General features: G+C 34.9%; 2 protein-coding genes across 2 annotated transcripts in view; both read right to left on the reverse strand.

Moving 5' to 3' along the window:
- LOC134741007 (homeobox protein aristaless-like) overlaps positions 1-26192 on the reverse strand; it is a 509271-nt gene that overhangs the window by 135148 nt on the left and 347931 nt on the right. The window lies entirely within an intron of this gene.
- LOC134741139 (homeobox protein aristaless-like) lies at positions 7283-25008 on the reverse strand. Its single transcript, XM_063673910.1, has 5 exons — positions 24663-25008; positions 14768-14970; positions 14464-14509; positions 8627-8820; positions 7283-7759 (listed from the first exon to the last, which is right to left on the reverse strand). Exons 2-5 carry the CDS (start codon positions 14947-14949, stop codon positions 7333-7335), a joined length of 849 nt encoding a protein of 282 aa, XP_063529980.1. The 5' UTR covers positions 14950-14970; positions 24663-25008; the 3' UTR covers positions 7283-7332.

Genomic DNA, 26192 nt, shown 5'->3' on the forward strand with positions numbered 1-26192 from the left:
ACTGGTTTTTGAGAGTTGGCCTAGCTAGGGAGTCATCCATAAATTACATCACACGAATTTAGTGATTTCACATTTGGCAATCCCGTTCCCCCTCGTGTGACTTCACATATTAGACAATTTTATTTCAACGAAATTAGCAAATTGAATGAATTATAGTTATGTTAATAGAAATATTTTAAATAATAGGAATATAAGAAATTTTATGACACGAAACCGATACGATATATCGTTTCAAAAACTAGCTTATTTAGTTGTATCGCGAATCAAACAATCAAAACAATTTTCGACTACAAGTGAAGTTAAAGTGACGTCACAAAGTTTGTAACCCGCCCCCCGTTTGCAACTCCCCGTGTCACAACATGTCACATTTTCTAGACCCCCTCCCTCCCCCTAAACGTGGGACGTAATAAATAGTTTTCCATTGTAATTGGCACGTATTTAACCGGTTAACTAATTAATCGAATTTGGGTAGCTTAAAAAAATGAAAATGGGTACTTTTTTATTAGCCTACATTGGTGTCCCACTGCTGGGTAAAGGTCTCCCCTAGTTTTTTCCATTCGACCCTGTCATTGGCATTTTCCCACCATTTGGGGTAGAATGCGTCCAAGTCGTCCCGCCATCTCCTTTTCGGTCTGCCTGAACCCCGGCCTGCACCGTCTATGGTGTTCCGTGGGTCCCACCCAGTAACCATTTTGTCCATGGGTACTAAAATTAATAAATTGGCAACAAAAACGGAGCTTTAAATTAATCAATATGAGTTGTATTTTTATGAATTTTGGCTACATTGCCAGGAAAGACAGTGATAACCTGGAAAAGCTGGTAATCACTGGTAAAACTGAAGGCGAAAAGCCGAGATCAGGAGCCCAATGCGGTGGACAGACCGAATTCGCTCAGCCCTTGATGTAACCTCGGCGACAGACAGAAAGAAGTGGCGGCAAATTGTCCAAGAGAAGCTAGAAGTTACCTAGAAGTGACCACGACCCTCAGTGATGAGGAAACCGATGCAAGGAGGAGGAGGAGACCACATTTAAAAAAGAAAACGGCTATACATTTGAGGCTCATATAAATAATTGGCGCTAAAATATTAATACACAGCCAAATTATATTATTATATGCCCAATGAAAGTTCGTATTTACTATTTTAGATTCCCGAATATTGATAAGCCAATAGCGTATTTGACTGTATTTAAAATTAATTATTTTACACCATGCATGAAATAAAGCACCAGAAGATTAATAGAGAAACGTAAACAGCAGTTATTTTTAGACACAATTTCTATTTTAAAGCCCGTATAAAACTATAAAGAGTAGGTAATTTGATTGTGACGTCACATGTTAGTGTTTCATATAAATTCCATAGTAGCAAAATCGTTTTGACAGTTCGAAAAAAGAAACTGATTTGACTAGTAGTCAAATACCCTATTAGAATTATATGCCAATGACCGAACCTTTATGCAGGTAGTAGCACGTGCGGTTTTACTTACAATAGACAAAGAGTTAGCCGTAAGAACTACTATACATACTATGTAACAATCGCCGCGCTATCTGGTAAGAGCTATAATATTGTAAAGTATTTTCGTCGCAGTTTTATTTTAATAAACAACTGGTTAAAAACTGTATAATATGTGAATCAGCTTGCAACATGCACTTATCTAGAACGCAAGTAATTAAGTAACTGAAAGTAATTACTAATTAAGTACCTTCTTATTTAAAACAAAATTGTTAACTATACTTTATCACGTCTATATCCGCTAAATCCCAAATGACCTCTCACTGATAATCACCTTTTTGCCAAAAACTAAGCGTAATAAGCTTCTTATAACATAAATATCATTAATACACGTTAACACAATTAAATAAAAACCAATTTAGTACTTAAATCTCACCAAAATATTGAAATTTTGTTAATAATCGTTTTTACTCACCAAAATGAGTAAATACGAGTATTTACTGTATGCTTTGAGTAAATACCGAGTAAATACTCAGTATTTACTCACCCCTACCCATCTCTAGTGCAGTGCCTTTTAGATAAGAGTAGATACATACATAATTTATGTTTGTTAGTTACTGTGTGAATCCAAAATATCATCCTCATTACATCTGACCGCAGCCGCAACCCTAAGGTCACTCGTTAGCCATCTTTTCACAAGACACGCAATCTCGAAAATGTCTCATCACTAGCATAACTTGACCACAAAGTCAGTAATTACTACTCATAGTCACGGTTTTGATTATACTGGTCTTTCGTGGAGTTACCGCGTTGCGAATTGCACCCATCAGCTGACATAATTGCAGCACGTAGCATCAACCTGAGCCCTTCTAATCACCTTCAATCAAAAGTAGACTGTACAGCACAGTATATAAAGTTCAGATTTCACACTCAGATATAAACAGCCTTGACTGACTGACGCGAAATTAGTGTGTGATTCATTCAAAATCACCGTAGGGATGACACGATGGCGGTAATTTGGCATAATTGTGTGTATTCTGCGGTAAGTCACCCATGCTAATCATAGACCTTGAGGTCGGTTGTAACTTAATTTTATTATTACTACTGATATCTTATTGACCGAGCGTTAGCGAAGGTCTCCGTTTCAGTTTGGGCAAAAATGCTTTCGTATGTCCGTTTGTACTCTACAGGTCGCAACTGTAGAGAACAACTGATTCTCGTAAAATTTTGTGAGCAGCGGCGGTAGCGCGGTCACATTTTTATCCCTTGTCACCATGTCTGTCACGTTCTAACAAGTATGTAAGTGCGAAAGTGACGAGCATAGTGACAGGCGATAAAATGGAACCATGCTGCGCCCGCTGGTTCAATGATTAATTTTTTTTTTTGATTCAATGTTTGAATTTTTTTTAAATGGCGGAGCTATGGGGGTTTGCGAGGTCTATAGCTCACAGAGACACTAGTTTTTATTTTTGTGTTTAATTTTATTTGGTACACTAAACAGACAGTCTACATCATGATAACAGTCGTAGACATCACATGGCTTAGGAATGAACTAGCACGAGACCTAAAGCAAGTGTATACAGCATGTTTTACGGTTACCTAGCTGTGTTATTAACCCACTGTTGGTAAGTCCCACTAAACGGCGGTATGGCCATGACGGGGGTTGATTCCATCCGGTTCGAAGGACCAAAAGATGTACGGGTTGTACATCTGAGCTGATAAGATTCTTGATCTTGATGGTTGATTGATATCTTGATGGAAACACTGATTTATGTATATGTCTTTATTTATAACCAAGGTATATAATGAGTACTAGCTAGGAGCACGTATGTACGTAAACTGAAATATAAATCGAATTAAAGCATAATCGCATAAACAGCAATCATTCATTATATTAAATGCTGACGCGAGAAATGTGCGATGCTTGCATTGTACAATACTTTACCTGTGCAATCATGAATTATTAAGTTTTTTTTAAGAGACATGAATTAATAAGATTTTTTTAATTTACCGAGCAGCAATGTACTGCAAACATTACGAGACATAAAATGACATGACATTACGAGACATAAAATGACATGACATCAACAAGCGTCGACAGTTACTATAATAAGCTCGTATCTGGTAACTTGTATGTTGCTTAACATTGCGGGCCAAATTATTTTGTATGGTTAATATTTTCATTGTATTTATAAGCTAAAGTTATATCAATATACTTCTTAGGTCCTATGCTAACACCGTTTGAAGGTTTGCCCGTACTGAATTTACACACTGTATAGGTAATAATTTTACTCACCCGATGATTCGCTTAATAGTTATCCATTACAATCAAGTGTAATTAATTATGGATTCAAATTGCGTACGGCCAGTTTAAGTGTTAACAGTGGTATCATGCTGTATCCTACCGTAGCTGAGTAAAAAACTAGATGAGTCTTATAAAATATTTTCGAATATAATGCTCGAATTATTGGCGTTCTCACTCCGTTCGAGAAGTATACCCTCACCCCTCACCATGAGTTTTACGCGGCCCTCAAGACGTTAGTGGAGCACCCGCGCGAAATCGCCTTTTCATAAAAACGTCCTCATTTTCCTTTCTTGATATTAACATTATTGAAAATATTTTGACACAATTGGTTGTATATCAAGCACAGCTATGTCCCTTCGTTTTGATTTTTTCGATTTTTTAATTTAGTATTATAAAAGTTAGGAGCATTTAATTTTTTTGATGAAATCTGTTTTTCGCTCCTAGTTTTTACAATAATCAAAAAATCTAAAAAAGTCAAACGTAGGGGCATATCTATGGTTAATATACATCAAATTACGTTAAAAAAAAACATAATGTCAATTTTTAGACAAGAAACTCGGGACTACGTTTGTTTGGAGAAGAGGCCATCCCCTTTCCTCTTAACGCTAGCGACTGTGTCAACTCAAACGTAGTGCATCGATAAGACCGCCTGTTGTCTGCCTCTATCTCTATCTTTAATCAATTGTTTTACTTTAAGCTGTATCTTTTACTGAGCTGTGCTAATATAGAGTATTCTATCCATTTATTTATCTTTAATTAACAAACTATTAACTATTTTACAATAAACAAAGTTATAATACCTACACGAAATCATTCCCGCACCCAAAACCCCTGTGTGGTGATTGAGACAGTCAAGTCTTCTCTTTTAATCGCGCGGAAAAGTGACTTTTATTTTGTCACTTGGATACCGCCAACCATCATTAGCCAGCTAGGTGTTATCCTAATGTTGTGGCAATAATAGCCGAGTACTGCAGGTGCGATTTCGGGTTCCAATTTTGGCTCGAATCGATTGACAATGAAAACTATAGCGAACATGATCGGTCCCATCGTTTTTGAGTTATTGCAAAAAAAAATTTTTCTTAGTAAAAAACGTACAAACAAAGCGCCGCAAAGGTACTCCTTTATGCTTATAATGTACATGATACTTCTTACTAATAGCCCCCGTTTGGCCTATTTTGACAGAATGGTAACTATGAAACCCTACACTGGACATGACCTGACATGCTCTTGGCCGATTATTGTTTTTATTTGATCGAAGTTTAAATGTCGCGGACAGATTAGTGCCGGTCTAGAAGTTGATTCGCCCATTCATCTTTTCGGTGAGGGAAAACATCATGGAGAACTCGGATTAATTAACCAAGTCCTGTTTCCTTCTGTAGATTAGACGGTTAGATTTCAAAAAAATCCTTCTCTATTTCAAGTTGTTTAGGTAGGCAAGTCGACTCTGTACGGATATACCTAGTGGTTGAGCTTTTGCACATCCCTCATAATGTTAATATAAGTGTGACACACAATAAAAGCATAGGAGCTCAACCATCTTAGGTCAGCTGTATTTTTTTTTGCTTAGACTGAGGCACTCTAAGGTATTATTTCAGCTTCCAAATTAATAGTACATTGAACAAGCTATAATTTTGTATGTAATTATTATCAATCACGTCTTAAGTCATTTTTTTGGGTGCAAAAAACAACATAGCATTTCCGAGGCAATTGTGACAGTCATACCTATCCACAATAACCATTTTTAATAATAGTCAATTCAATACTCTTGTATCTGATAAACTAATGGCACAGATCATAAAATCACATCTGACTCGCACACAGCACAGCACACAGCAGCGCAGCACAGGATCGATCACAGCTGACTCACACACAGCACAGCACACAGCAGCGCAGCACAGGATCGATCACAGCTGACTCACACACAGCACAGCACACAGCAGCGCAGCACAGGATCGATCACAGCTGACTCTAAAAGAGTCGGGATGCGACAGAGATGGTTTCAAAAAGGTGGAGAGGAGAAAGAAGCCATCTCGTCAGAATCAGTGTAGTAGCGCACCAACTGGACCCAACCGTTTGCTGCGTATGTGTCACGATTACACTACCTTACGAAGGTTGAGGAGATCGTAAAGTATGTACGAGTCAAATCCGGATTCATCCTGAGGGTCGCGAAGTTGGAATCTCGACACAGTGTGAATTTTAATTATTTTGTGGTGAGCGTTATTTTATAATAATATGTATGCTAGTTTTAAGGTATTTATCTATGAGCCAATAGTTGCCTGAAAATAAAGATTTTCATTTAATTTCATATAATATTACTAATAGGCACTTTCCACATACTTTTAGCGCTATATGCATGTACGGCAAGTACATTACAATTTTACGATGCAATGAGGCAGGGCAATCGACTGAGTGTTTTCTCAGGCTCTCAGCTCAGGTAATAAGACAAGATATTTGTACTAAAATAACCTTTATTCATATTGCAACATTACTTTGTTTTTACATTTTATACGTATAAGTATTAAATACAACACAAGTTGGAAGGAAAATAAGTAAAGGACTGGGCACACTGACGCTAATTCGTTCACGATTTTGGTCTCACAATTATGTTTATTTTCGGTCAACTTCTAACACTTATTAACACTAATACATCAAAGTTAACATTATTCTAGAAAATGCACTAGCAATAAAAAAATAGTACTATGTTTTTTTTTAAATTAACTAACTTTATTACATTCGTTTTGTTTAGATCAAATTAATGTCAATATGGTATGGTTACACTTTTTTAACGATGTCCAAATTGTAGCTCTTCCTAATTCATTAATTAACATTCGGACATCTTCAAAATCCAACTACATAATTTTCAATATGGCATATGGCCAACATCAATAATAGGAAGATCAAAAAAGTCCACATTCCAAATCAAAAACCTACTTTTGCATATTTTTGCATAAATTTAATGTACAGTCGTCATCAGATATATCAGAGCGGTCAAGGCGCTCACAAATATCTGAACACGCCTCTATTGACAAGGCGTTAGAGTGCGTATTCAGATATCTTTTAGCACCTCGGCCGCTACGATATATCTGATGGCGACTGTACGCAGAACATGTTTATCACATTCTCTCCGATCGCGTACAACGCAATGCGTGGGTGTGCTCGGTCCCTAATATACTTAGCTACTAACATTATCAAGTAAAATATTGTATTAGGCTATGAGGCAACCACGACCAGAAGTCACATGATTTTATAGGTATAAATATTAACTTAATAAGCACTTAGGAGTTTAGGAATGTTTTTATGTAGCGGCTGGTCGTGTGGCAACTTTATAGATTAATATTATAATATTTACAACTTATAGTTTAAAATTACATATAACATTTTAAATACAAGCAATAATTTCTTTCGTGAAATTTTTCCGTGCTTTAATCTTAAAGGAATTATGTGTAACCCAGTTTACAATAATTGCCTTTATTAGTTTTATCAAATTGTTTTGCACTGTTTTGGTAGTAGATTTAACACTGGTAAAGAATCATTTTCACGTGAACTATTATTTAAACTCAAACACCAACTGAAAATATCAACAAATCAAGTCAGCCCGCTGTCTCAAAAGCTCCAGCCTTAATTCATGTTCGCGGGCCGCTAATCTCAAAGCGGCAATACTCGAACTCCGCACGTCTTCCATCGCTTGAGGTATCGACTCGCTTCCCGGCGAGATCGGAGGTGAAATGGACGGGGCGGGGGAGGTGACTTCCACAGATAAACGCCCAGGCGATAGACGGTTCTCTGGCGTTTTAGAAACGTCCGACAGTCGGCTTTGCTCCGACATTCGACTGTGCTCGGACAGTCGGGAATGTTCGGGGGATAGTCGCGGTGGTTCGGGCGCGGTTAGGTTGGCGAATATGGAGTGGAAGTGAGGAGAGGTAGCGTATAGCGGGGCGCCGAATAGGGGTGGTCGGGATAGTGGGGGCAGGTATTGGGCTCCGAAGAGGGGTGAGCTGGCGTACCTGTAGACAAAGAGACATTTATCGTTAATTATATTTTTATTTATGAAATATGCAATCTGTGGAGTGTGGGAATGTGATCTATAGAATGATCCAAAAAATACACTCTTAACTACTTATTATATATATTAAAAACTTTACTATATGGCTTCTACTAAACAGTGGAGGCATTAGACTAGAGATGCCCCGAATAGTGGTTTTGGCCGAATACCGAATATTCGGCCCCTCTCTCGAAAGAAGCGCCGAATATTCGGCATGGCATGCGAACATTTTGAGTCACAATTATTATAACAACTGTTCGCCAACAATAAAGCACAACGTTTTTCTAAGATAATTATGTTTTTGGTTAAACAAAATTAATGAATGTAGTTAGTCAATCAAATCAGACTCATGATGCCATGATAAATAAATATAAAATATTTTGTAATCAACAAAGGATCTTCGTATTTACCTAATAATTACAAATTTTTCTTTTTAGGTAGGTGCAACAGATATTAGGTCGAATAGTAGGCAACATTCGGCCGAATACCGAATAGTTGCCAAATATTCGTGGCTTAGACACACTCAAACTAATTAACTTCCCAGACTTTTGGTGTTATTCATAAACGTTATTACGTTTTTTAGAAATAGACAAAAATTAACAGAGGTTTATAAGAGGTTGCAAAGTTTTATAAGAAGGGGGTTAGGAATAGCCTAGGTAGGTTAGGGAGCGGCCGCCGAAATTTTAAACTTGCAAGTGCGCCGCGGACTGAAAAAGATTGGGAACCCCTGCTAGTCTAAGAAACATAACCTTCAGTGACTCAAGTCTTGAATCCAATTCCAATTTTTGTATTATATTTTAAATGTGTAGACAAAACATGTCTTTCTCACCTAAAACTGGCCAAAGCGGTATCAAACGGCTTCCTAAGGCTGAAGCCAAGCTGACTGAGCGGGTGCGGCGCCGGTGGCAGCGTCGCGGACGTGGGGAGCGGTTGTCCTCCGCCCAGGTACCCGCTGTACGGGTGTGCGTGGGGCCCCACCTTTTCCTGCTTACGCCACTTCGCTCGCCGGTTTTGGAACCATACCTGTTGGCAAAAGGTACAGTTTAGTATCTAGTAATACGTTATCTTCATTACAATAATCTGGAGTAGTTAATGATTGGTGATTTTTATATCTTGTAATAAGATAAATATACTTTTCGGGACATACTTTTTAATGAGAGATAAGTAAATTATGTCTTAATCTGGCGCAATATGATATTACTAATTTCTATGAGTAATATGTATAATAAAATAACAGCGTATGGATGCAATGATAAAATCAGTTAATTCAATTCAAGGCTTACCCATAAATAGTTTTGATTTAATATAAGATGTAAAAACAAAACAAAGTTCAAAAATGACATATTAACACAATTTTTTAAATGACATATTGACCATAATAATATGATATATTGACCATCTTTCACAATGAAACAGGTTCGTAATCTTATTAATTACTAATAACTAGTAATAGCTCCTGCTCCTACCAAGAACAATGCGCATAAGATGGTTACCAAGAAATTATCCCACAGACAAGATAATAAGTAAGACCGAAAGTGTTCTTACAAGATTTTGTAAGGCGTTTCATATATTCGTAAGGCGATTACAAACAGGAAATATTATTTTTAAAAGTTTTGGGCTTTTAAACTAATCAACCTAAAATAATATATCTTAGTCCATAGATAGTATGACAATGAAAACTTATAACAATCTCAATATCTCTCATCTCATCTATATCTCAATCATGACAATCGAAAGTCACTCGCTGTCCTAGGTGTCAAGATCTATAATACCCTACCTAGTGACATAATTACCTCGGCGAGCGATAAAATATTTTACAATAAGATTAAAAAAATGTTGCTTGACCTGTGTTGCTACAGTGTGAATGAATTTATTTTAAGGAAGTGTAATAAGCCCTGACATTAGATAAAAAACTGAGATATAGATATAATAATTGTAATAACGAATAATAAATATAATAATTGTAATAATGAACTTTATCAATAGAACTACGAACACAAATTGTATATTGTAACGTAGTATAAATTTATTATAATTATATGGTTGACATTGTATATTATAGTATGGCTGAATTGACGTGTAAAATTTGTACAATTTTATCAATAAATGTATCTTATCTTATCTTATCTTATCATGTTATCAGTTAAAACCGTAAAACAATCTATTTTTTGAATAATTCTTAAGGTATATATACCACGTCGGTGGCAATCAAGCATACGGCCCGCCTGATGGTAAGCAGTTACCGTAGCCTATGGACGCCTGCAACACCGGAGATATTACACGCGCGTTGCCGACCCTAACACTCCTCTCCCTCGTTGAGCTCTGGCAACCTTACTTACCGGCAGGAACACAACACTATGAGTAGGGTCTAGTGTTATTTGGCTTATTTAAATTATTAAATAAAAATAGAGAGATTTCACACTCACAAACTACCATAAAACGCGGTTTTTTAATGGAGCTACTGTCTTTATTATTCACCTTTTATACCTATCTAACATTAAATCCCTCACTAACTCGATTGACTTTTTACATGTAACTATGCGTAGAGACGCAATTATATCGATTATGGTGCTCGATCATACCGATTATCGACCACAATAATTGATTGAACTTAATAAAAACTAAAGTTGGAGTTCCAGTGAAACAATTTAGGCCTTATAAGGAACTTAATCATTGAATGAATTATTCTACACATACAATCTTATACGACGAGTATTTTCTTGTAACTTTGAAGCATTATTGTGCATTGGTAGTATTGATACATTGCAAAATTTATTTTCGTTGAAGCAAAAAAAACTTGTTTTAACGTCAATTATTCTTATGTATTTGAATTTCAATTTAACGAATCCATTGACTGAAATAAAATAATACGTGGAAGTCGAACACTGTAGAAATAAGTTTACTTAACTTTAATAGGCCAGGAAATAAATGCCCAAAAAAAGAGTATAGAGGGAAATGCTTGGAACACAATTTTTGACTTCGTAGCTTTGCTTGGACTAGTTGGGAGGTGAACATATCAAAAGTCCCCGGCCATAACCCTGGTGCTGGGGGGAGAGGTGGGTTTGAAGGTTCCATTTTTCGGTTTTATCGATTATATCTCGGAAACTATGCGTCTGAGCGACTTGGCTACTTATACAAAATGAAAAGAGATTTAATTTGTTACAAGTTTCATTCCGTCAAGTTTTTCGATATCTTGTATAGTTTTTGAGATATCCGCTCCTGAAGGTTTATTTTGGGCTCTCGTTTTTATCTTGATTATCTACATTAGTGAAGCTGCTAGGCCGGGTTTGGGATCGTTTTCATTAACGTGTTTTGTTATGACCTCGATCGATTCTTCGATTTCGATTTTGCGATCTTCAAGTATCAAAATAAGATCAAAACCGTAACAATGTTAAATCTGATCGGGCTTCTGCAGTTTAATAAAAATATCTGCATCATTCCTTGCCTTGTTATTCCTAAACTTACCGAGCATTCGCCCCAGATGAACTACTATTCGATTGAACCCGCAATCCTTAACAACTCCACGTGATAAAATATACTAGTTCGCAAAAGGCGGGTGTCGATGCATCGGGAATAATATCCCTGTGCGGTGATTAAGTGATCGTTAGCGTTGTTAGAGCAAGCAGAGCCGGGTCCGAGCCTTGTCTTATAAGGAATCCTGTATAATACCCGTCCGTGTATCGTTAAAAAGTCATCTGTATATGTATAGCAATAAGAGCGTCGAAAAGGTTGAGGATTGTGAGGAATGGTGTGATCATATTTCAGACGGATATTAATCGGTTAATCGCCGCTGATTGGATGAGAGCGACAAAGGTGATGGGCTTCCATTTTTGAATGAGGAACGTTAATTAGTATTATTTGCTTTTTAGGGTTCCGTAGCCACTATTAGGAACCCTTTTTCGCCCTGTCCGAGTCTTTGTTCCGTGATAGTTAGTGCTAGAAAGCTACAATTCGACATGGATACATAAATGTCATAAATCATGCATGGCAACAGAAAGGTAAAATAAAAACTGCAAAAAGATTTTTTTAGTACTTATACAAAATGTTTTTTTTTTAAATAAATTTTTCGCTTTATCCATAATCCGCTGGGGTATCGTTGGATAGGTCATAGGTCTTTCAAAACCAATAAGGGTCTCCAACAACCAGTTTCAGATAAAATGAATATTTTCCGAAAAATACGCTCCGAAACATGTTCCCGAAAAGAAATATGTTCCCCCCCCCCTCTAACTTTAGAACCATGGATTTAAAAATATGAAAAAACAAAACTAATAGCAAACACGGTCCAGCCGTTTTTGAGTTATTGCAAAAAGTCTTCTCTTCTTAGTAAAAAGACGTACAAAGCGTAATAGTATTCTTATGCTTGTAATGTAAGTACATGATACTTCTAATAGCCCCTGTTTAGCCTATTTATATCGCCAAAAGTGGGGTTCCGAATGATTTAACCAATCTTGACAACGTTAAAAATTTTATTGTAAATGTGTACGGTATATTGTAACTATTTTTATCACAACAAGTTTTTTACAATAATTATTTTAAAAACATAATACATATTAAGTATGATGTAATTGGGTTGGGATAAGATTGAAAGGGTTTTTCATGAGGGGTAAGACAAAAAATCGTCCGTTGGCCGAAGCATTACGGGCGACTTTTCATCTTAGGTACCCCTCATGAAAAACCCTTTCAATCTTACCCTAACGCACTTACCTACCTATCACAAAAATAGAATGAACTTGGAATGAAAAATCTCACAATATAAAATGCCAAAATTACTAAAGACTGTGAGAAGTGGAGTACTCATAGTCAAATAGTTGACCCTGGCGCAGTGCTGAAGATGCAACCGGAAAATACGATGCGAAAGAAAGTTCGTTTAACCACTTTATAACATGTCTTCATTTCATTATAACACTATGAAAGATTAAATTATGTGCCGAAGATTTCGTGTCTTTAAAAATATCTTTACCCATCGCAATGGAAACTTCTTCAAGCACACACTTCTTTAAGGTACTTCACACTTCAAAAATACACTTTTACATTTGTTATCAGCGTGGAAAACTGGTTATAGCCCCGACGATCGTCATTATATTGACATTTCACCGTTCACTGCCGGTGGCCAATCAACAGGTGTTGCCAGAAATGGATTGCATTTAATTCCACCAATCCACCTTTACGGAAAACTTACGAAATAAAGTAATTATGGACATGACATGTGACGAATGAAGGCAGTTCCCATTTATTTACTGTAATGAAAACATTAAATTTATGGACAAAGTGCTCAAAATTGCCTTTTTATGGTGCGTTATGTAATTTATGGTTTTTTAAACGGCATACTAGTCATACAACTGTTTTCGATATTCGAAAATCGAAGAGGTCGGAGTTCGCGGAGTTTTTTATTATGCTTTTCGAAATACAAACATACCTAAATGTCGTGGTTAAGTTTTCAGTTGCGATATCTTCGAAGATTGTTGTCAGGATGTTTTTCAAACTACTAGAATTATGGTCACTGCAGATACGTACGTTAGATAAAAGTAAATACATATGTTAGTTGTGGTCGTAAGAAATATTTTTGTCAGTTTTTGTTACATGGTGTTTAATTGTTAATTTGTTACTAACTCCACAAGCTTACTTTTGTGTAATTTATCGTGTACAATTGGTTTTCAATATTGATTTATATAATTAATTTTCAACAAATTATTAAACCTGTAGAAGCGATGTAGATATAAAGATATAATACTCTTTATTGGTACACTGCAGTAAATGATACAGCTTAAAGAAAAACAATTACGTTCAATAATAACAACATCAAAAAAATGGCAAAATATCTGACACTTCATAAATTATTCACATTTTCAAATAATATATAAACATATTACATTAGCTCACCTAAAGTGAATTAAATAGCATTAATATTGATACAATAATAGGCGATGTGTAAACAGCATCCATAATGATATCGTACGGACCCCGTCGGGCGCGGCGGGGCGCTCGAAGTGCGAGTTTTTACCCCACACTGGATGCACATAAAAAGATATGGGCCCTTTTGTTGTCTAAAAGCCGACTAATCTTATAGAAACTCGATTTTTATGTCAAACGTGGACAGCTTGAAGTTATTGACTCCTTTTGGACATATTATTTCTACAAAATAAATTAGTGGTTTGATGTTAGTAAATGTTTTAGTGGCCCTTGTATTGAATCAAAAGTTAGACAGAAACAAATATTTTAGATTACCTAGCGTACGAAGTGCGAGTTTTAACCCCTACCTGGATGCACACAAAAAGATATGAGCTCGTTTGTTGTCTAAAAGCCGACTTATCGACTGAAACTCGATGTTTATGTCAAACTTGAGCCGCTTGGAGTTATATACCTATACTACTTTTGTACAAGAAAAAGTACATAATTGCCTAATTTTGTGTTAGACCCCTGCTCTTACTTTTGTAAATCATTCTGTGGCCCTTGAATTGAAACAAAAATTAGTCAGAAACAAATAATTATACTCGTACATGACTATACCCACTGTGTTCTTACCCAACATGCACATAAAAAGATATGAGCCCTTTTATTGTCTAAAAGCCGCCTAATCGACTGAGATGTGGCGTTTACATACTACATATTATTTTGTTCCTACTTCCTACCAGTTATGCATTTGAATTAAAATTTAAACTTCCGTACCTGAATTCTAGCTTCAGTAAGTCCGATTTTCAAAGCCAGTTCTTCCCTGTAACAAAAGAAAACTATACTTAGTTTATAAAATCTAATTGACCAAAAATTTGACTATTTTATTGAAATGTCACTTTTGACACTGACAGATAAGTATCATATTGGAAATACATAGGCCTGCTAGTCAACAACGAAGTCTAAATAGTCATTTTTCATATTTAGTTTATAAGACTGCCGTCCGGTCCTAAGCCGGATCCAGGCCGCTCCGGCTCCGGCAGCTCAGTGTCGAAAAAAAAAACAATAAAAATGTAGCTACCTAGTAAAAACGTCCGGATAGTGCGTCCGTCCGAACGCCTTCTCAAGCTCATCAAGCTGATAGCTGGTGAACGTCGTCCGGTACCGGCGCTGTTTCCGGCGCGGCGCGTCGTCGTCGTCCGGGCCCGAGCCGGATCCGGGCCGCTCCGGGTCCGGGAGCTCGGTGTGGTCGGACACACCCATGGTGAAAATTTTTGGGGAGTACTGCAACAAAGAAAGTTAAGTTTAGGATGCGTTCATAAACATAGGTTCATAGATTGTATAAGTTTACAAACTTTAAGCATTTTTTAAACATGACCTGAGAATATTTACTGTGACTGTTTGGATATTTCATTTCATTTTATTTATAATATTTAAGTTACTTTTTTTTATACCACGAAGGTGGCAAACAAGCGTATTTAAGCGTATTACGATTGTTTTTATTTTTGGATATTTTTCAATTAAATAAATTTTATCTTCTTATTCATAAAACAATTTTACATTAATTTTAATTTTATTTTTAAAACCAGCAACATTAACTGAAACACAATTTAAATATGTAGATCTAAAACCACATATCCATGTTTTAACGGTTCTAAATTTCTTTACGCATGCAATTTCATAAAAAAATAATCTTACAAGACACCAAACATTTGCATATCATAGACAATTAGCAACTACAATAACAATGTAGGTACATTTACAATGTTAATATAAACGTAATCGCGAACCCTCCAGCAATCGCGGTTTTTCCAAACACCTAATTGACAAACCTTAATAACGGACTTTAATCATTCTCTTTTATACATAAGGTTTATTTTAGAATGAAAGTGGGTGGTGCTAAAGCTGTTTTGGTACGGATATATCTGTAATTCAAGCAGTATCAAGCTTCCTCATCTTAATTGCAATATGCAAACTTCCGGCTTCTTCCACGCCCTCTTACTTTGGTCTAGATGCCTTAGTCTTGACAGCTATAGAGCCTATAGATCATTAATACAATATCATTCGCAGACTACATAATACTACACACCGAACTAGAACAACTCTGGAAGTTTGATTAGAGCTCAAAAGTGACCCCACGTTAGCTGAAGCAGAGGCAGACCAAAAAAGACATGATGGCGGGACAACCTCGATGCATTTTGCAGCGGCTGGCGGGAGTATGCACCAAACCGTGATGAGTGGCGGAAGAAAGGCTATTAAAAAAAAGTTTTTTGGTAAGTAAAATTGTAGTGCTGGTCGGATTGCAGTAACGCAAAAATAAATCGGGTTGCGGATGTTGACTGATGTTTAAGTAACTACAGAACCAAAATAAAATAAAACAAGATTTTTTTGTTTCATTTAGCAGTCTAGGTTGTATTTAAAATGTTGTAATTAGTTAGCATCCTAACACTAATAATCATATCTAACTAGCTAATTAAACCAATGTAGGCTATTTAAACTATGTCTGAAAAAAGTAATTAGTTTCAGCTAATTAACGAGTACCAAATTAATTAAGGATGCTGGTTCCGTTAATCGAAGTTCGGTATTTTTTTTGTATTATTATTTTTTAGTTTCAAACAAGAAGCAGTTTCTTAATTACTCTTGTACGCTGTCAATCTTAAAGTGATTTAAGTTTTTCTTTTGTATTTTCAAAATCTTCATGTCTATTTTATAACTTCTTAATAATAATCCATGCACACAATACTCTGTACTAAGAAGTTACAAAACTCTATTAAATTAATCTAAATAGATAGTATTTACGAATGTTTAACAAAAGGGCATCAAAATGTGAGTTTCGTTTTTTTTTCTCCAAGCATTGTGTTTCTCCAAATTTTGCATTTACCTTTGCTTTTAGATGCTTTTATATTTTATGTATACGTGTCTTTTTTTGTAGAAGCATGTCAATTAAATGAATAAATAATCATAGTTAATCGAGTATCTTGCTTTCATATGTATGCGGTATAGAATTACGTAAATAATGTCAACTATTATTTAGGTATGACAAGTAGGTACCGTCTTCTTAGTTAACCATGCAAACTTTCATGTACCTATTGGTCAAATGCTCAAATATCTTAGCAGCTGACCGTACTAATTACCTATTTACTTCAAGATTCTATCGCAAGTGCCTAATTATTTTTATTATTTATTTATAATACAGCTATCATAACAGTTGCCCAATGCGATAGTGTAGCAATGATATGGTCTCATTGGAAGGTTAGCGCTGAAAGTCGCGAGCATCATGCTGAGATTAGACTATTTCGTACGTAGCATTTTTCCTTCTTACGATTTTCTATTTTGTATAATTATATTTTCGGTGTTACCGTACGTACGAATCAATTATTTATATTTCTCATTTAAGCTTATTCTGCGGAGTTCTCATCCTAAATAATGTACGTGTATTGATGATCAAAATGTAGTCATAGTTCATTATCATTATATAGCAACATGAACCGATAATGGAAGAAAGTAGCTATCGGCGGCAGATGGCCGGCAGGTGGCGAAACGGTTCATCGCCCGCGCCGGATTAGCGAATCATAGAGCTTATTTTATTGGAAATCGGTTAAAGCTGTATAAAGGTAAGTTTAAATCCGATATGGTATAGATAAAATCATTGATCTAATATTGTAAATTGGTTTAAGTAAAAGTCCAAATGAGACGGATTTATCATTTTATATGATTGTATTGAAGTAAGTACCTAGGTAATGTTGAAATATATTTTAGTTTCTTATCTACTTTTAATTGATTAAGATCATGTAGGTACAGTTACCTTGAGGAATTTAGCTGCCCCTTAGCCACCCTTAGCTTTAAGATTTATTTAGGTAAGTAGGTACCTAGGATATTAAATATTAGAGGTTTTTGTGGCAATATCTCTATTCGGATTAGAACGTAATTACTAGGGAAGAGGAGCCTAAATCCTTTTTTTATACGGTTGTAATTAGGGTTAGGGTTTTAAACTTTTCTAAAACGATTTCAATAAAAATTATCTACTTTGTAAGCCGTTATTAACTAAGTACTAAAATACGTTTTTCTTTTAATAAGAATATGAGTTAGGAGCTTACAAAAATATAGATATAACAATAAAAAAAGTCGAACTAGGGGGCATAGTTAGCTATGGTTAATTTACATCAAAAGGTGTAACAATATTTTCCATAATATCTTGAGAGGAAAACGTTTGTATGGAGAAACGATCGTCCACTTTCCTCTTAAGGCGTTATAAAAACGTCTATTAAAATCAGTAAGTAATAGGTACCTAGGCGTGGGTAAGCTCTTTAATCTACAGTATGTAGTCAGAGGCCCTACCACCAGCAGCATCGAGAAATCGTAAAACGTAATCTCTGCCTCTCTGTCGCTCGAATGAGCAAGATCGATAGAGAGGCAAATAACGATTTTCGATTTCTCGATGTTGGCGGTAGGGCCTCTGGCACAGAATAAGTAATCTGGTTTATTGCAACTTGCATTAAATCAAAAGGTATACCTTTGAATTTAATTGCAATTCACTTATTTTAATTCGCTGCAAATCTCTGTGTAATTATGACTAACTCGCAAAGTTAATTAGAAAATAATCAGTGGCCAATAAACTTTGTTGTGATAAAATTATTATTGACTTTCTTCAAATTCCTTCGAGTATCTGATGAAAAAATTTGAACATTAAAATAGTGTATCAAGTATTAAAAATATACTTATAAGATAACTAAACAGCTAAATTTGCAATACCAGATCATATTTTTAACAAAAACACTACCGAAGTATACCTACTTATTTTATTTCTCATTTATTTCACAGTAGACTTGAGTTTAAAAAACATTATTAAATTACTAACTTATCTTATGGAGAGATTTACGCAAAAATAATTGTTACTCGTGACAAATAAGTATCATGATTGGCGAACGAAACTGTAAATTAAATAAATCAGTGGCAATGTCTTGGTCCAGTGCCGTTGCGGCTCTACCGAGAGTTTTACTCGTACAATTTAACGCTTACAGGCCAACTGCCTTCTTAGTTAAGCTTTGCTAACATTAAATCATTGTATCAGTTAGCATCAGTTAGCTTTTAATTATGTTTCAGGTCAAAGTATCAATTATTAATTTTGGAGTAAATAATTAAATTCCCAAAAAAACAATTCGGAGTCAAATATTTTACCACCTTTTAATTGCATCACTTCAATAAATACAGTTAATTTTGGATATTTTCTATGTATTGTATTGAAAATTATTTTAAATATCATCGACCATTGAAATTTACAAACGGAAAGGATATTTAGATACCTAATAGTCTAATGCCCGATAAACAAGCCTTATAGTTAACTGTGGGTCTAAATCGATTTATGTAATATTGTCCAGTAATATTTACATATTTATGTATATTTAATACAGTGCTCCATAGAACTTTATATTCTTACTCTTTTTCACTTTACCACTATCCATACACTTCGATTGATTGATATCATGTACATTTCGGGTAGGTAATACCTTTCTATTACGGATTCGAATCGTGTAATGAGAATGAGAACCTCCGCTAGACGCACTCCAATATCAGCGCTAAATGCTGTGAGGCCGAGCATGTAATCGCAACACTTTTTACGCTAACTGTACCGAGTTCATTAACCTTTGCTTTTTGTGCCATTAGCGCGGCTTCCGCAGGAAACTTACTGAAGGAAATTTACTTAAGTGAAAACTCTTGCGCAAGTGGCGGCGACATCAAAGGGAAATGCGCCCCGTAGGCGTATTTGTTGATACAACTATAAAACTTGAGCACAATATATAAGTATACTATATTTAAACTAGGTTAAGCCGTTATATTATGAAAGTAATTAAGTACAGTGAGTTGAAAAAGTGCATACCGACTGTAGAGTCGAATTCATTCTTTAAGTGGATATTTACTTTTGCAGCTTTGTGTTAGTTAAAGGCCTACAATTTTATTTTTAATTATTGTGAGTTTAACTTTTAAGTAGGTATATAACAGAACTATCATTTCATAGTAATTTCTCCATTTGCGGGATTTTTTAAAAACAAATGTACTTAACGCAGACAACACTTTTAAGAGTGACGTAAAATAACAATAATTGTAACAAAATATTCTATGAGTTACTTTTGAGAAAAAAAAAAGATAATCTTAATTTCCGCGAGAGGAAAAAAAAAAGAAAATTATCAAGAAAAAACGAGTTTATTAAGTAGCAATTCTTATCCATAAAATGATACGCAAACCAGAAAAACTATCTTACTTCCGTCACGATCCTGTCAACATCGATTTGCAATCCGAGCCATAAAGCCTCACATTGTTATTCCACGACTGCGATAGGATCGAGAACAGTAGATTAACACTCGTTAATGGACAAGGGCAAAAAAGTAATCCTTCCAGGCGCCGCCGGCATACAATATGGAATAGATGGAATAGTTTGAACTAATGAATTGTTATAAACTGTAATAGATGGCATATACTACAGAAAAAGTGACCAAGCGCTCATCCAGATTTTTTCTTTTGTATGTGACATCTATTACAGTTTAGGATTTATATAGGTAATAGTATTTTGTATGTAAAAATATTAGTCAAAAAAAAATATAATAAAATAATTTAATTTGTTCCCTAGTTGTAATAAATTATTATGAACAAGTATGAGCAGACAAATGATAATAAACAAGGTGCTCTTATTTATTTGGTTTTTATAAAAATATTAATTTATTGACAATGTATTATGTTTAACGTTTAATTGTCTTACTTTTGAGAATGGAAACATATTTATAGCAATATTTTAAAATTGGATCGGCTAAGTGCGAGTCAGATACAATCACACATTTTTATAACGTTTTTTTTTATCTCGTAGATATGGTATTTAATTAAATGTATTCAAACACCAAAACTGTTTTATGTTGTCACTCTTTATTTAAGTTATGAATCTTATGTTAACTTAATGCAAAACAGCATGTAACTTTCTCTCGAGTTGCAAATGTAGAAACATGAATTAAAGTCTAGTTTAATGATCCCGTAAAGTCGCCGTATACATTTAAACACCTGTACTACGACCCCTCATATGATACCTTGAAGTTATTACCACCTCGAATACATATTTATTACCTAGCCTTCTATTTATTATACGGTATTAATTAACCATCGTAATTCAACTATTCGCATCAAATTAATCGATTAATTTCAATTAACAATCGCAAAAGGTAAGCGCTTCCATATTAATACATTTCCAATTTCAATTTAGCGTTGAATAATTTTAATTACTTTTTATTTTAATTTGAAGGTAGCCGGTTAATTTGTTTTTTCCGTACTAGGCCTCGAAATGGTCCGATAAGTCATAAAGGTAATAACACGATAGATGTAAATAATGATCACGGTAATAGATAAATAAACTGGTTATTTTCCTACGAGATCCTATCAGTCTTCGTTCCTAAATACAGAAGGTAGGCAAGTACCTAATAATATACCTATGCACGTTAATAAGTGGGTACACCTACTTAAAACTTTTTTCCTGTAGGAGTAGTGTGGTAGTAAACTATTTATAGTACAAAACACATAATAAAAGTAATTTAGGTACAATTAGGAAAAGGTAAGCACAAGGGCGAACTTATCCCTTTGAGGGATCTCGTCCAGTACTGCTTATTGTTTAAACAACTTCAATAAACTTCTCAACCCGGGAAATTTTTGAACACTAGTTTTAGATTAGATAAATTGTCTGCATGAAATGATGATGATGATTGATAAAAGCTACCTGTGTCCTTCGGGTCCTTCCTCAGACCTAAAACTATTTCCATACCAAAATTCATCTTAATCGGTTCGGCGGTTTAATCGTGAACAGACAGACGGTGTTACTTTCGCATTTATAATATTAGTAAGGGTGTCTATTAGTAGGGAATTAGGGATGCTTATTTCAATATAGGATTATAATGTAATACCAAACGAAAGTGCAACCAGACTAACTAAAGCAAGTCAACCAAAACAATCCGGAGTAACAAACAATAAAATTACCTATTATCCATTCCTCAGACACACCCGGGTATCTCCGGTTTGCACTTGGTTTATCTGAGAATTCGAGGATTAGTTTTTGTCAGTTGGGTCCGCTTAAGTGTTAATGGGACGGATTAGGCTCCCTGGTGATAAGTGAGTCACTGTGACTGATGGCTCCTGCCTGATAACCTTGACATTTCCTCAGCCTAGTGTTTTAAAGGGTGGATAAACTTTGAAAGGTTGCCTAATTTTTTATTTGTTTAAAACGGACCCGCTGTTTGTCTTTGTAAGATATAGGTACAGAAAAATAATGATGGAATTAATAAAATGCATCAAATATATACGACTTAAGGAATAAGAAAAGATTAATAAAGAAGGTAATAGTTATAAAACAAAGGATATTGAAGAAAAGGAGATATTGTAAAAATTATAGATAAAACAGAAAAAAGTAACTACTGGGTCGATCATGTTTGATGATCATCGTATAAAGCATTTAAAGATAAAAACCGGTTGTGAGTTATAACACATTTGTTCAATTGACCTCTGGGCTTACGCTCTCTAGGTAGGTATATCAATATAACGCGAAATTAAATTGAGATAGAATAGACAAAGTTATGAAGAAACGTTTTTATCATATTTTTTGTTATTCTTTCGTAACAGCGAATGAGCAAATTACATTTAGAATTTAATTGTAGTATCTCACATCACATCTAAAGAAACATTAGTAGCAAAATCATCCTCTGCTTCAAGCAATGTATTGTTATCAACTTTAATTGTGCAGTCATCACACCAATCAAAACTATTATTTGAATATGACGTAATCACGATCGAGATAGAGCGATGTAAATCGACTTTCCTATACCAAGTAGCGGCGAGTAGCGTGTAATGAGAAACCAGAATGTTAATTAAGATCTAATTAACTCTAATACAATCAACAATGCTGCGCGCGTTCCGGAGGCATCCGCAAGTCATTGCCAGGGTCTTGAAATAACCAGCTTCCATGAACCTCTTATTCCCCAAGAAAGACCCAAAGTCGCCCGCAGCGGGGGGAGAACAGGAGGTCCACCAAACTGGTAATGATACTGGTAATATAATCGAATTGAGTGCGGCCAACCCTTTAGTAAAAAATCGGTTAAAATCACTCGTTCCAAGGCCTTTTGTGATGTGAGAACTCAATCTAGCCAACACTAGCATTGTACATGGAATAAAGATTATATCAAACTTTTTTCAAGCAATTATAAATGATATCGGTTAGGAAAGGGCTTAAGTGTAGTGAAGTAAAAGATGAATCTAACGCAATACGAAACTTTGTAATTTTGATTTACTTTATAAAAATATACTTTCAGAACTATATTTGCATTGTGCGTCTGTCTTACAAAAAGAGTGATGAAATGAGTTTGGTTTCCATTTTACAAATAATTATAGGAGCAGTGAGTACCTACCTAATGAAATCAAACAAGTAAAAAATATTCGAAAAAGTTAAAAAGATCCTTCTCACCCAAAGTTTTACCTCTAGTTAATTTTAATACGAAATTATGTATATTATTTTAAACGCGAAAGCTTTGGTAAAAATCCCCTATACAGACACAAGAAAGTTAATTCAACGGAGTAATTTGGTTTTGGCGCCGGCGCCCTCGCCGCCGGCGCATATATCATTTTAAATAATCAATCCTTTACTTACTCTTTGCTTTGTATCGCTCTCTTACTCAAATATAATTTAGTACGCATTCAAACCTTTTATTGTATTGTGAATTTTGATTAGTTTTCATCGGACACCATTTTAACCAACGAGCACATTAATGTCACGCATCTTGTTCGAACAAATTTATGATACCTTTTACAGCGTAATAAATATAATAATACGAAATCAAAGTCAAGAACTCTAATCTAACCAGCTCGGACGTTATTAAATGGCAATAAAAACAATAAAATAAATACGCCATTGTTGTCGATTCGTATACGCTTCATTTTTATAGATCCCGAAATATGGAACTAACATCCCAAACTGGCCACAATACTGGCCATAAACAAAATTAACAACATAGGGACCCCCGCTGCTTTCAATTTTGAGTCTGACATCGGCCTTAATTCAATAAAGCAATAAAATTCACCTAATTATGCAAATGCTTTTAAAATATCAGGTATTATGCCTTTTTGACTCCGAAAATATACTCCAGCCGTGAAATAAGGTTATCGTGGACTTTGATTAATGGAAGCGGGTCTGATCAAAATAATAACGTTATTATTTTGGGATTTTAATTATTAAACGTAATTAGCGACCTGACAGGAGGCGTGAGTTGTTTAAAGCTTTTGAATAAATTAGGATTTTGGTGTTTTTGTTTATGATGTGTGTAATTATTTGTAATTAGAAAGTTTATTTTTGATTTAATCAAAAACAAATTTGGTTAACATATACATAACGACATAAAATAAAATAAAAATGTTATCCCTTAAACGCATACTGTACCTAGAAAAATCTATGTACATTATTTGTAATTTATTGTTTACATTTTGCATTTACCAATATTAAACGTGTTTATGTGGAATAAAGTCTACGCAAAGATGTATACATACATGTAATAAAAAAATATTTATAACACCTAGGTATATAAGTAGGTAAGTATTTCTTCCCTAGATTTTTAAGATTTTTCAATTCAATTCAATTATTTATTTAATTCGAATCATAACGAATAAAATCATTTTTATATATTGATAGTATAACTGTAGGTAAGTTAACCTTTGGTTACGTAGATAGTTAAGTACTTAATTGATTATAAAGAAGAATATATCTCAACAAATAGTTACTAATTTCTATTAATACTTAATAGACAAAATTCTCATGAACCATGCAGTCCTTCAAATACCCACATTTAAATGGAAGGAACAAAAAGCAATAAAAAAACTAAAAAACAACAGTAATTATACGCAGCATGAACTTACATATTTTTTATACTCGTACATAAAAAAAATATGAAAAATATCCATACCTCTCACTTCACACCGTAGTAACACAAAAAGTCCTTAAGCACGCGACAAAAGATAGTCAACACGTATAAATCGCCGTCGATGAGCCACAATTTACTTGATACCCTCACGGCAATAAACTATAACACTCCGACGCGTTCGATCGACTGCGAGAGAATAACGCGGGCTGGTCGCCTACGCAGCCCGTAAAAACACGACCAAGAGTAGCGGGCCCAGGCCACTCCCCTGCGGCACACCCGGCCAATCACGACTCGCCAATACGACACACTGCTGTGTGCTCAGTTGAGGGTGGGCCCGAATCACTGATACCGGTCCCCACTTTGATACTACTAATTGACTTTATCAACAAACCGACTTTACTGGCCCGAGTCACGATATATGCGTTTGTCCGCAGTGTCAAAAGCTCAACTCTGGCCCACTAGCGATGTAATTAAGTATGCCGAGTTAATGGGTGATTTGAACGGAAGATTATTCAGACGTCTTCAATATGCTCTAGGAGAATATTATGGTTACTGATTAATAGCCATTTATTTGTTCGAAGTGACGGTGTAAATTAAAACTGCATTATTGATGATGGTTTCTGAGTCTTTAGTTTCTATAGAATATTTATTTATTTATCCTTTACTTATTGAACAAAAGAAAACCTTACAGTACAAAGGGCGGACTTAATACCATTAGGCATTCTCTACCAGTCAATCTCTAGGCAAAGCAGAGAGATTGTGGGCAATATTGTAAAGATTTGTTATTTAAAGTAGGATTTTTTTAATCATAGGTGGATTATGTTTAGTCAAAAATACTATGTATATTTATCTGTGCAATTTAATTTACACTCTTATTTTAATTTGTCTGACAAAGCCTATAGGTACCTACCTTCGTTACAGATATGAATTTGTAAATTATTTATGTTACTTATTTTTATTTAATAAACATTTACATCCTTAAGTAGGTAGTTAGTTCGTGAAATCTAAGATCTTTGTGTCCTTTCCTGAATTAGAAAGTCTGGATCTTACCTTTTCAAATATATATATATATATACATACATATATCCTAAATTTTATTAATATTAAGGGATTAGCAACATACGTAGGCATCTAAGGATACTTTTATCCCATAACTGACGGCTAAATTGCCCTTAAGATAAGAAACGACTTATTTAAATTTAGATATATTAATAAACATTAATAAGTAAGACTATCGTCTAAGAAACATACCTTTACCGACCAGTTCTAGATGAAGCTATAAATTCCACAGGCCCTATTGAGAGTCCAATTAGTACCTATGAAATGTGTATGATTACGGCCATGGCGGCGACTAGGCTATACAGCCTGTACACAGTATAGTGGCTGGCGGCTTCTTTGGTCTAATTACAGAGGCCGTAAAACCATTCAGATGCGCTGGTTGCAACTGTTGCAACTTAGTTACTGGTAATGCTTTATAACCTACTCATGTTGTACCTATCTAATAAAAGGGCAATAGTAACCAACGTTAAGAATAACCTATGAAGCGTTAATAAAGTTAATGTAATAACTGTA

The sequence above is a fragment of the Cydia strobilella genome, chromosome 4 (genome assembly GCF_947568885.1).
Source record: "Cydia strobilella chromosome 4, ilCydStro3.1, whole genome shotgun sequence".
Taxonomy (NCBI): Eukaryota; Metazoa; Arthropoda; class Insecta; order Lepidoptera; family Tortricidae; genus Cydia; species Cydia strobilella.